The sequence below is a fragment of the Microcaecilia unicolor genome, chromosome 1 (assembly GCF_901765095.1).
Source record: "Microcaecilia unicolor chromosome 1, aMicUni1.1, whole genome shotgun sequence".
In the NCBI taxonomy this organism is placed as follows: Eukaryota; Metazoa; Chordata; class Amphibia; order Gymnophiona; family Siphonopidae; genus Microcaecilia; species Microcaecilia unicolor.
This window is the reverse complement of record NC_044031.1, coordinates 694,350,142-694,363,571: the sequence shown is the minus strand read 5'-3', so window position 1 is coordinate 694,363,571 and position 13,430 is coordinate 694,350,142. Positions and strand designations below refer to the sequence as shown.

General features: G+C 43.4%; 1 protein-coding gene across 3 annotated transcripts in view; it reads right to left on the bottom strand.

The window, feature by feature from the left end:
• Window positions 1-733: 733 nt before the first annotated feature.
• GTF2A2 (general transcription factor IIA subunit 2) overlaps window positions 734-13,430 on the bottom strand; it is a 35,411-nt gene continuing 22,714 nt past the window's right edge. For all 3 annotated transcript variants that reach the window (XM_030188460.1, XM_030188457.1, XM_030188463.1), the window contains exons 4-5: window positions 5,305-5,431; window positions 734-1,239 (exon numbers count right to left, since the gene is read on the bottom strand). In XM_030188460.1, coding sequence (XP_030044320.1) covers window positions 1,214-1,239; window positions 5,305-5,431 — 153 coding nt within the window. In that variant the 3' untranslated portion in view covers window positions 734-1,213. The remainder of the gene's footprint in view (window positions 1,240-5,304; window positions 5,432-13,430) is intronic.

Below are 13,430 nucleotides of genomic sequence, written 5' to 3'. Positions count from 1 at the left end.
GTTTCCAATACATATCTCTCTATATAAAATGCACCTCCAACATCCTAATGAAGCCTCAAGTCTCCAAACGTTCTAAATTTGTAGTTGTATAGATCGCTGTTCCTCCATGAGTGTCTGCCACGCCCTCGCATCACAACGTCATGATGTCGAGGGCGGAGCACTGACACTCAACGATTCGCATCGCTCATCCAAAACACGCTTCCTGGCTACTGTAAAAGAAGGGCTCCTTCTCCCTCCCCGCCTGAGTCTTTCTCTTCTCACCCTCATGGACAGACCAGTGTGAGCTTTTGCAAAAAGCAGCAGACCACAAACAAAGGCAGGCAGGCAGCCTGAACATCGGAGGGTGGGAGGGAGGGAGCCAGCCAGCCAGCCTGAATGTGGGAGTGGGAGGGAGGGACCCTGAACGTGGGAGGGAGGGGGGCCACGACCCTGAAGCTGGGAGGGGGAAGGAGAGCGGGAGACGGAGGGGGGGGGGGGCCCCTGCCGCACACTCTCATTCTCTCTCACACACACTCTCACACAGACAACCTCACTCTATGTCACACACACATACACTCGCACATTCACTCTGTCTCTCTCTCTATCACACAGTCACTCTCACATACACTCTCTCAAACATACACACTCCAAGGAAAACCTTGCTAGCGCCCGTTTCATTTGTCTCAGAAACGGGCCTTTTTTACTAGTATGCTAATAACATGTAACACAGTGGTTCCACAAAGTGACTCAACACTTGTTAATAAAACAATCACTTTTTAATTATAACTGACAATCCTTAAATAAAAGTTTATTAAAGATACTGTACTTTGATAAACAAAAAAGGCTATTTCTTTCCATCAGTCATTCAAAAATAAAAAAGCAGTATGGACCAGAAATACTAAGCACTTTTCTCATAGCTACAAAATGGGAAAAACACTTTAGTGTTTCTAGCCCACAGGGTCTAATGTGCTAAGCTTTCCCCCCCTACCTCACTGATACATAATGGGAAAACAGCCTTAGTAAATCAGGCCTATACTCAACAGCATACAGTAAGGTGACTTGATGACACACTATAGACAGATTTACGTCTTCTCAAGGGTTAACAGTTGGATGTGCCCTGGCAACGTGAGCTCCTGCCTGTGTCAGTAGAATAAATATAAACAGTCCTATCCTTGATTTGGTTTCAAAGTGCCCAACATCAGCAGAAACTGGTGCAAATCAACCACTCTTGGACTCACTCTGCAGTATTGGAGCCTGTATCTGGGAAAAGAAACAAAAGTACATCAAGATGAAAATGTCAGCGGCGCTGCTATTTCTTTTTACTCCAAGGTGACAGTGCTACGGCATTTCCCAAATCAGAACATATCAGTACATTGGGGGATAATTATTTTCTAAAAAAGTGGCTCTCAAAACTGTCCTGGGGGACCACCAGCCAGTCAGGTTTTTAGGATATCCCTAATGAATATATACGAGAGAGATTTCCATACAGTGCAGATGACAGGCAAGTAAATATTCATTAGGTGTACCCTGAAAACCCGACTGGCTAGTGGCTGCCCAGGAGAAGTTTGAGAATCACTGTTCTAGAGGCCAATTTATCTTTCCACTTCTACTCCTTGATGTTGATATCTAAACAAAGAGGCAACCTCTCTGGTATTTCTGCTTATATCCTATGCTATTAAGATGTTTTAAGTAGAATACTACGCCATAGTGAACTGACACTGGAATATTTTTACTGTTGTAATTATTCCCTATGTCTGTCTTATTCTTGCTGTACACTGTCATGAATGAATTTCTCCAAAAAGATAGTAAATATATCCAACTAAATCAGGGGTGGGCAACCCAGTTAGGTTGTCAGGATTTCCCCAATGAATAAGCATGAGATCTACTTGCATGCAAGAGAGGCAGTGCATGCAAAAAATCTTGAAAACCCAACTGGGTTGTGACCTTTGAAGACCAAGGTTGCCCGCCCCTGAATTAAATAAAGTATGCAAACCTTGAACACATGCTTTTGCAATGTTGCATGTCATAAAATCATCCTTTCAGGTTTTCCCCATTCACATGTTCTTTTTATAAAGATATCTATTTCAATAACAATCTGCATAAATTTAGCCCAGATTTGTATACTGTGAACCCATTTAAAAGACTCACTGCCTTCAGTTCTCTCTGCAAGGCAAGAGAAAACAGAGCCAAAAAGATTCTTTTAAGCTCAGAAAAGCAGTTTCCTGCTGAAGGAACAGGTCAGTTCCTCCTGAAATCCAGATACAGGCGTGTGAAGTCAGCTCTGTAAAGAGGTATCACATCTACAATGTTTGGTGACTTATTTCTGCTAAAAAGTAAAGTTTTCTATTTGCTGATCTGGTCACATCTCACTGTCTTGAGATCTGTACTGCTACACACTGGCAGTTCTCCTTCCATGCCTACAATTAACCGTACAGATCAGTAGTTCTTATCACTTTTATGAACCATCCACTACTTCAAGGACAAAGTGTGATGATAAAAATTTGTAATTTAAGGAAATCCCTGTATTGTCCTGTACTAAAATCACCATTCTTGTACTTGTCAGAAATCGGCATTTCAGCTTGTTATGCTTACTACTACTCCTGGGGGAATTCTGCACGCACACACACACACACAAAACCCCCTAAAAATTCTTCATTTTTTGTGTAGAATTCTCTCATCAAAAAAGGTATGATCCTCCCTGCCCCAGGTTTGACACCTCTTCCAACTTTCTTCTTGCTCATGCTAAGATCCCCACCCCCCACACCATAGCCTCTCTCTCTCTCTCCCCAGCTTAACTAGGAATTCACCTTAGGCTTGATTTCTCTCTGCCCCCCGCTTTTTTTTTTTTTAAATGAAACCCCTCAGCACACTCTGCCAAAGCTCTCTCAATCCCCCCCCCCCCTTCCATACGCTCAACCATTGCTCTTGGTCACACTCCTCCAGCACAGACCCCCATAATGCATAACGCGCTCTCTCTTTCTCTAAATCCTCCCTCCCCCCTCTGCTACACCTGCCCCTATAGCACTCTCAAATCCTGGTCCTTGCAAACATGTCGACTGCACTTTCTCAAAATCAAGAAAGGAACACACAGACAGGAAACAGCGAAGGCAACACAAAGGAGAAGGACTGGACAATGCTCTTGAATGTAATTGGTCAATCAACAGACTCTGTTAATCGACCAATAAACTCTATATTCAAGAGCATTGTCCAGTCCTCCTCCTCTGAGTCACCTTCGCAGTTTCCAGTGTGATTGCAAGTATTTTGTTCTTCTGTGCGTACAGGTACACACAGAACCACAGCTCTCATAACCCCTTAGGCACTCACTCCATCCTCCCCCCCAGCAGTCACTCCAACATACACTCTCTCTCAACCACCCTCAAAGCTTGTTCTCCTGAATCCTGTTGTGGCGCTCTCTCAGTTCTCTCTTGCTCCCAAGCATATACTCAGATCTTGGCCTTACCCAAAAGGCATATCCACTCCCAAGGCACATACCTCCAACTCTCCCCCTCTTTATCAATTTGGCCTCTTCCTTTCCCCCCCAAGGAACACATTCATCCCCCCTCTTCACCCACCCTAAGACACACATCCATTCTCCTTTTCCACGCTATACTCCTCCATAACACAGTCCAACTTCCTCCCAGATATACACACCCATTCTGCTCTTGCCCCTTCCCCCGCCCTCCAGCATAGCCCATGTCCCCTGAGGCACACACTCATCCAATCCCATTCTTCCCCCTCACCCATGGCACACCTTCCCCCTCAAGGTACATAATTCAAGCTCTCCCACAGCCCCATAACTTGGCCCCAAGTTCAGTGTTTTTCAACCAGTGTGCCACAGAAATCAAGGAAGCCCTCCAGTTTATAGACATTGATATGGGGTGGCAAGTGTCGCCCTAAACAGAATAAGTGTGATTTGCCTCACTTTATTCCTCCTTCCACCCCTTGGGTCTCTATTCTACAAACTTTGTGGTAGCTGGCAACTATTAGAACATGCCTTCCTCTGGCCAGCACCAGGGTCCTTCTTTCTGATGAGACTTCCTTTTGCCGCACAGGAGAGATGCAACAGAGGAAAATATCTGGGTTGGCCAGAGGAAAGTATGTTCTAATAGCTGCCAGCAACTGCAAAGTTTGTAGAATCAGGGCGTTGAGGAGAGAGAGAGGCCCAAGGGGTGGAAAAAGGAAGGCAAGAAAAGATGTTTGACTTTATGCTGTGCATAAAGGAAAGGGAAGACAAGAGGGGCGACACAGTACACAGGAAAGGAAGGGAAGAGAGGGAAAATAAGGTAGATATGATGAGGAGGCAGAGAAATTGAAAAAAAGCTGAACGTGAAAGATCAGTGCCAGACAGACATAGGACAAGAGGTGAGAAGAGAAATAGCAAATGGAAAGGAGGTCCTGGAAACAGAGGATAGAAGAAAGCAGAACCAAAAGTTTGGGAACAAGATTGATGATTGGAATAATAAAGTCATCAGTCCAAAGATAGTTTTATTTTCAGTTTAGTGATTGAATTACGTCAGTGTTGAGAATTTACACCTGTAGGACATGCATTTCTTTCTATTTCTATGTGTTGCTTTAGCGGTTCCCCATTTTGTATCGGGTGAGAGTCATGTTCTGCATCTGCAACCAAGGTGAAGGATTCTGCTGGCATGTGGTGTCTGTGTAGGAATCTGCAACAGTCCACCTTGGTTCAGTTTCCCAGTAGCAGGTATATGGGTGCTCATTTCAGTAGCATAATTACATGAAATTACTTCTGAAGGATACAGGTACAAGTGGGGATAAAGGAGATTACACTCCCTCTCTCATAGGATAAACTGATTTAAAAGTATTTTTTATCTTGGAGCTGAAATCTGTTAGCAGCTGAGGAAGTGCAAAGCAGCTGCATGTCATGCCATATCTTCCTCCTGCACTTGAGTTTGACTGAAATATTTGTATTATACAAGACCAGGTAGAAACCTACAGTTCAAGAACTTCAGTCAGCCTTGAGTAGGACACAGCCCAGCATGCAGTCCTCTTGCTCTGCTGTTAACAGATTAAGCTTCGAGATAAAGGTAAAATATTTGAAACAGTTTATGCCATCATTGGGGGTCCTGCAAGGGTAGGGAAATATTGGCTAAGTTTTGGAGATGTGCCGAGGGAGGGAGGGGAGAACTTGAAGGGAATTTAGTATAGAAAGAGAATTCCACATTGCACAGCAGTGTGGAATTTTCTCAGGAGTTATAATACTTGGGAAACTCAATGAACTGAATATTCTGTAGCAGCCCTAAACAAGTTGTCTTGAACATAACACAAGTTTATTCTTATTTGTAAAGATGCTTCTAGACTTACTTTTTCCATCACAGGCTACAATTTTCACTTTATCTACTTTCACAAGATCTGTAACTTCTCGGAACTCAACGTCATTCAGCACAAACGTCCAGACATTGTCACAAAACCTGTATGTGTTTAATGAGCCCTTAAATAAAAAAAAACATATCAGTTACGTTACATGGTACACTGTTTCTCTAACCCTTTTTCCAGCCCATGTGTCACACCAATATGCAGTCGGGAATTCTAGGGGAAAAAGTGATCTTTGATGACAACCAAAAACAAAAATGTGCTGTTTCTCCTGGGGTGATGCTCTGTAGGGGTGGAAATATTAGGTGCCAGGTTACCCAGGTACTTAAAATTCAGTGTCTGATACAAACCATAGATACCACGGGCACAGCCAGAGAGCTACCAGTGCTGCCACAGCTTTTTGATCACAACAGACAGCAACCAAGGAAGGGAGCTAGTTTAGACTTAAAACAAACAGTAGTTTCAGCAACTTTCCCTATCAAAATTTTCATTCTTATTTAACACTAAAATAATTGAGACAATTTTTTGCCTTTGAAAAAATTAAAGACAGAGCAGCATGTTTACTAAAAATGGAAACAGTTTATGGATATGACCCGACATGGCCATGTTTCAGCATGTGCCTGCATCAAGGATCTTAAAACGGAAAACATTTTAAAACATTTAATTGCACATATCCTATATAATAATTCTCACCTCCAACGTTCGGTCTCTGCCTAGGACCGTGGCTCCATGGTCTGATTCCGGCAGTAGATCAGCGACGTCATCCGCATCACACAGCCTCTTCTATCACTTCTGTTTCTGCTGTTCGTGTGGTCACGCCCTTGAGGGCGGGACCACACGAATAGCTGAAACAAAAGAGAAAGAAGAGGCTGTGTGAAGCAGCGTCCTTACAGTTGTTGTGAATTGAGGGGTCCAGAGCCCCCCCAAGAAGGCTGGAGTGACCTTAAATCTGACTCCATCTCTAAATAGCACTAGTACTGGGGTAATCAAGGAGTTGTGAAGTTTTAAAAGGAATTGCCACTAAGAGAGATGTTAGGTCTAAGGAAAAGATACCAGCCTTATGACAAACTGGATTTAGATTACAAGTTATAGAATACAGTGAAAGACAGCCTGATACAGCAAAAGCATTTATACTTACAGCCTTTCATCATTAAGTGAAGCCCACAAATCATCATTTGGGATGAGGAGTTTATTTACCAAGATACAAGTCAAATCAGTGATTGACAACAGGCACGTACAATCAATTAATTATAGGAATATAATAATCCAGCTGCAAACAGGTGTTAATTCCTAATCTTTTATAATTTCTTTTACCAATTAGAGGTTTTACAAGGGAAAGCAATTAGGTAATTTGTCAATTCTGCTGGACACATTGGTTTCCCTTGGAGACAGAGAGTGGCAACCCTTTTCTCTCTCTAACTTAAACCAGGAAATACCCTGATTTTTATAGGTGCCCTCAGGATATGGATAATATGACAGTAGATATACCTGATTGGATCTATGCTAATGTCATGGTTGTCACTGATTGGCTCATGCTAATGAGTAGCTTCTATCATGTTAACATGGTTTTGTCTTTAGCTCGCTTGACCACAAATCTTAAGCAAGACCCTGCATCCAGCTACACCTTTCCTTTCTCACACCATGGCTGACCACAATCCTGCTCACAGGAAAGTCTCATTTCTCAACTTGTTTTTCTAACTTACATTAGAGAAAATTCCACTTTGTAACAGATACGGCTTCCATTTTGTGCTGAAATCCTCCATTTTGTTTCCATATCTATTGACCTAACTTTTCCTAATTTAGCTTATTTAGGCCTCAATCCGGGCTACAAACTAGGCCATACTTTTCCAGTAAGCTCCCAGTTATGTCAGCCATCAGATTTCTGACTCAGCCAAGGTCTGTAATGGCCTGAGCTCTATGACTGGGCCCGCCACCATTCCAGTGGGGGGTCTCTGGCTGTACCATAATTATACACAGTGCAGGAGGTAAAAACGTGCAGGAGGTGGGGAGGGGGGTCCTTCTTTTGCTTCTGTTTCAGCTGTTCGTTTGGAACAGCTGAAACAGAAGCGAAAGAAGAGGCTGTGTGAAGCGTGCAGGAGGTGGGGAGGGGGGTCCTGAAACGACACGGGGGGAGGGGAGTCCTGGAAATCAACTGGAAGGGTAGGGGCAGGTCCTGGAACTGGAAGGGGAGGGGGGTCCTGGAACTCGGAGAGGGGGGGAGAGGCGGAATGGGAAGGGGAGAGGGGGATGGGAAGAAGCGAAGGCGGGGGGGGGGGGGGGGGTCCTGGAACTCACATGTGAAGAAGTGGGAGATGTTTCAGGAACTCAGATAGGGGTGGAAGGGGGTTCAGCAAACTCTCGGTCTTACTGTGTCTCATATATGCACTCGCACACACCGTCATTCTGACACACACACACTCTCTCACAGACACACTCGCACCCACTCTCTCTCTGACACACACACACACTCGCACAGTCACACTCTCTCTCTCACACAGTCACTCTCACACACACACACTCTCAAACATACATACTACGAGGAAAACCTTGCTAGCGCCCGTTTCCTTAAAAACTGAAATGGGCCTTTTTTTTACTAGTATAAACATAATTAAAGAAGATACTCTCTATATAATAACACACAGCTATGTCAGGTCATATCAATAAACTGGTTCAATTTGTGGCTCCTAATACATCCTTATCTCCTTTTGGCCATCTCTACCTTTTTTTCTCCAAATTGGAAAATCAAAACATAATTGCCTTTTGGTTGTCTTAGCTTTGATATAGGCTACCAAGGACCTGAAAGCAGCAGCAGCAGCCGCCCCCCCCCCCCCTGCTAGCTACTCATGGACTGCTCTGATGTACAGTGGAGTTACAGTATTCTTCTGTATTTTGTTTAATTTGCAATTCACCACCACAATCAACTTAATGCAGTCAAAAACTTTCACTCCATGATCACTAAATCAGGAATGAGATAATACTGTACATCAAGGGGGTGATTAAATAAACTACCTTCAGAGTGGGCAATATATTTGCTGATAGTTTTTCAAAATTAAGAAGATTGAGAGCTCTTAGTCACCATGGCTTCCCTGGATGACAGATAAACGAGTAAACTGTACCCAAGTTCCACCCAGACTAAGTGGGAAGAAGCCATGATAGTTCTCAGGACTACAACATTTAAGATGTAATCATGCTCATGCTTACAGCAGAGGTGCCATGGAGACAAGGGCACTGTCCTGCCAGTACCATCTGGAAAGACAGATTCTAATCTGCCTTAGCAGATTCCTATATGCTCGATGGCCCTCTAGTACACTTGTATACTCTAGCAGGTGTGGTCCAAAGTGATCAACTCCTTCACTGCTCCTGAACTGCCTTAGAAACCACCAAGCTTTATTGGGACCCAACAGGCTAATGACCTATCAAATTCAGAAGGAACTGCAAACATCTGAAAGGTGTCCTATGACCAACTTGAGAATGGCTTCCCTTGCCTTGGCTGCACTGCCTGATTTCTTTACCATTGGAAGTGAGAATGCCCAAATCCAATACAGATGGGAGAAAACGCTGGGCACAAAGATAAGCTTTCTTTCAAAATTACCAAAAACCACAAAGGAGACTGACCACTACCACTAGGCTTAAGAGAAGCCAAGTTATGAGGCTTAAGATGAAGGAAGGACAAAGTGCTCTGGACTGAATTCAGGTTCCAAGTCAAGATCTTGCATGTTTGACTCACCAAAGGAAAATATCCCAACTGGGAGACTAGCAAGGGAGCTCCGATGATGGTGTCCCTTGTAGCAAGTCAGATCCATTCTCTGTCCTCCGTGAGAGCTATGGGTTTACCATCACTCCAATCTCCTTTAGTGGAAGGACAAGATTAAAGCAATTGATCTCTCAAAGGGAAATGTATCTCCTCCATAAGCTGAGCTCACAGCAGCTTCAGACTAACGCAGGGCCACTATTTGTTCCTCTTTCACTTGTACAACTTTCAGGGTCATAAGACAATGGAAGGGATCTTCTAAGGAAGGAATCTTCTGACCAGTGGAAAAAGTAAGACCCACATCTGAGTACCCCCTTCAGTAACTGGTCCAGAGAAAGTCTACGCTCTCGGTGGGAACATGTGCAGGAGTCTGGATGCCAATCCTGATTATACCAGGATATTCATGCCCTTGGCTCCTGCTTTCCTTTTTCATCTCAAAAATTTCCTTTTCTTAGAGTGAGCAAGTCAACATGAGGTCCATTTATGGAGAAGCCCCACTTGACCCCTAGTAAGGCAACTGCATTTTCTGCCAGTCCTTATACTTCAGGTCTCCAAAAGGCTCAGTTCTAAAAAAAAAAAAAAAAAATTACCTGTATGTTGGCCATGTGAATTTCTATTAGGTCCTGCAGGGGGACTCCATTCCAGATCAATGCTGATAGGACAAGAGCTAATGGTGCTGCTTTGTCTGCTGCCCACTTGGTCTTCTCCAGAGCTAGAGGCCAGACGGCTGACTCTGGCCCACGACCTGGACCCATTGGTTCTCTGCTGGAACCACTGTCTCTGCTTCAGCTGCTCCAGACCAAACTCCTCTCTCAGCCTAAATACTCATATCCACATGTCTGTTTATTTCATTTACTTAACTGTCTTTCAATGTTACATCAAAGCACTATACAATCGTGAAGAGGTTAAAAAAAAAAGTAGGTAAAGAAGTTTAAGTAAGATAGCTGCTGCATACTCTTCTCAGCCCAATGGACCACTAAAGGCCTACTCAAAGGAAGAGGATATCTACCTCCCTTCTTTACTCTTTCAACTGAGCTTCCGCTTTTAATAGCTAGGCAGAGCATTCCAAATAGCTAGTGCTAGGTAGAAGAATGCACATTGATTAGTAAATTCACATAAAGCTGGAACAGTATGCAAATTATTTGGGAAGTGTAAAGCTAGAGACAGAACACCAGGTATAAGGTGGTCAGAGAGATATTCTAGAACTCTAATAATGCTCCAGAAAGTTAAAAATGTTGTTGCTCACATAATCTGTAAGATACTGGGAAGTCAATGATTTGCCATTGGCAGTGGAGTTATGTAGTCAAATTTAATTTTTCTGTAGAGCAACCAATAGCTGTATTTTGGAGTGAAGCATTTTTATTGACGAAGATTTAAGACCTTTGTAAAGCAAGTTATAGTAGTCTACACAACATAATACTAGAACATAAGTACATAAGTAGTGCCATACTGGGAAAGACCAAAGGTCCATCTAGCCCAGCATCCTGTCACCGACAGTGGCCAATCCAGGTCAAGGGCACCTGGCACGCTCCCCAAACGTAAAAACATTCCAGACAAGTTATACCTAAAAATGCGGAATTTTTCCAAGTCCATTTAATAGCGGTCTATGGACTTGTCCTTTAGGAATCTATCTAACCCCTTTTTAAACTCCGTCAAGCTAACCGCCCGTACCACGTTCTCCGGCAACGAATTCCAGAGTCTAATTACACGTTGGGTGAAGAAAAATTTTCTCCGATTCGTTTTAAATTTACCACACTGTAGCTTCAACTCATGCCCTCTAGTCCTAGTATTTTTGGATAGCGTGAACAGTCGCTTCACATCCACCCGATCCATTCCACTCATTATTTTATACACTTCTATCATATCTCCCCTCAGCCGTCTCTTCTCCAAGCTGAAAAGCCCTAGCCTTCTCAGCCTCTCTTCATAGGAAAGTCGTCCCATCCCCACTATCATTTTCGTCGCCCTTCGCTGTACCTTTTCCAATTCTACTATATCTTTTTTGAGATACGGAGACCAGTACTGAACACAATACTCCAGGTGCGGTCGCACCATGGAGCGATACAACGGCATTATAACATCCGCACACCTGGACTCCATACCCTTCCTAATAACACCCAACATTCTATTCGCTTTCCTAGCCGCAGCAGCACACTGAGCAGAAGGTTTCAGCGTATCATCGACGACGACACCCAGATCCCTTTCTTGATCCGTAACTCCTAACGCGGAACCTTGCAAGACGTAGCTATAATTCGGGTTCCTCTTACCCACATGCATCACTTTGCACTTGTCAACATTGAACTTCATCTGCCACTTGCACGCCCATTCTCCCAGTCTCGCAAGGTCCTCCTGTAATCGTTCACATTCCTCCTGCGACTTGACGACCCTGAATAATTTTGTGTCATCGGCGAATTTAATTACCTCACTAGTTATTCCCATCTCTAGGTCATTTATAAATACATTAAAAAGCAACGGACCCAGCACAGACCCCTGCGGGACCCCACTAACTACCCTCCTCCACTGAGAATACTGGCCACGCAATCCTACTCTCTGCTTCCTATCTTTCAAAAAGTTCTTAATCCATAATAATACCCTACCTCCGATTCCATGGCTCTGCAATTTCTTCAGGAGTCTTTCGTGCGGCACTTTGTCAAACGCCTTCTGAAAATCCAGATATACAATATCAACCGGCTCCCCATTGTCCACATGTTTGCTTACCCCCTCAAAAAAATGCATTAGATTGGTGAGGCAAGACTTCCCTTCACTAAATCCGTGCTGACTTTGTCTCATCAGTCCATGTGTCTGCAAATCCTTGGTGTCCAGATTGAATACTATGATCTGTCACAGGACATAATAGCAAGCATGCACATTTGTAATTTAAGACTCAAAATTCAACATGGGATCAAAAAGACATCCCAGGATAGTCAAAAGATTTCTGTAGCGACATCATATGGCCTAATACTTTGTGAGCTAAATCTGGATATTCTGAATTGCCAATAATTTATACAGTCTGGGATGGTGCAGAGCAATCACACAGGAAATTCCACATCCATTTCCTGTTGGGAGTCAGTTATTGAAAGTCACCTGGTTCAAACTTATTCTGGTCTCTCTAGAAAGGAGAGGAGAGTAGGGTCTGAATGGGAGATGCAAGTGATTCTAAGCCTAAGGCACTGCTTTCAAATCCACTGCTATGGGGCTTAGGACTTGAAGAAAGAGAAACAAGGTCCTTACCTGCTATTAGCTTAGTGGTCAGAGCACCGAGCTTAACATCCAGGGGTGCCTGGTTCAAATCCCATTGCTGCTCCCTGTGATCTTGGGCAAGTTACTTAACTTTCCAGTGCTTCAGGTACAAACTTAGATTAAAGCCCTCAAAGGACAAAGAAATACCTAGTGTAGCTGAATGTAACTAACATTACTGAAAAAGCTGTATACAGAATCTAAAATAATAATTTCCTTTAATCACACCAGACCAGTCCAGGAATTTGTGGGTAGTGTGCCCATTGACCAGCAGGTGGAGCTTGAGAGTACAGAATTGTGCTGTGTCTTAATAGCAACCTGCACAGTTCAAACAATTCAGTATCTAAATATCAAAGCAGTGAAAAGATAAGAAAATGTAAAGTTCCTTCTTCTGTCAAAAACAAGAATAATAAACAAACATTTGCTGAAATTGAGAACTTAGAACCTTGGGTGAAGAGAGTCAAGAGGGTTGGATATCTGGATTGGTATGGTGTGCTAAAGGAAAGCAAATGAGCAGTTAAGGACCTAATTTTTCTTTCCTTAGCATTGACACCAGATCAGTCCAGGAACTTGTGGAATGCAACAAAGCGATCATTAAGATGGGAGGGAATCCTTGGTGTCTGCCAAAATTATTGAGTTTCCAAAAACCATGTCTCGTCTGGCAGCAAACATCTGAACGATAATGTTTGGCAAAGAAATGACGAGAGGACCAAGCTGCTGCCTTACAAATATCTAGAGTGGGAAACTGCATTACACTCTGCCCAGGAAGGGGACATACTTCTGATAGAGAGTGCCTGCAGCAACAAAGGGGGATGTTACACGCTTCTAAAGATAAGTTGAAGAAATAATTTCTTTTAACCAGCAAGAAACAGTGGCCTTAGAAGCCGCTTTGCCCTTCTTAACTAAACAGAAAAGCGAAGAACCTCTCTGGCTATCTGGGTTCTTTTCTTCATACAAAGGCAAAGAACATAGCTGGAAGGGGTATGTTCAGGCCCCAAACACAGCAAAAATGAGTGTCTTTCCTAGGGATGGTCCTATTGCACAGACTACACTGCTCAAAGCCAGTGGAACCTTCAATGACATGGAAGGGAAAACAGCTGTGACCAAATCAAATGGCTCGATGGTGACTAAA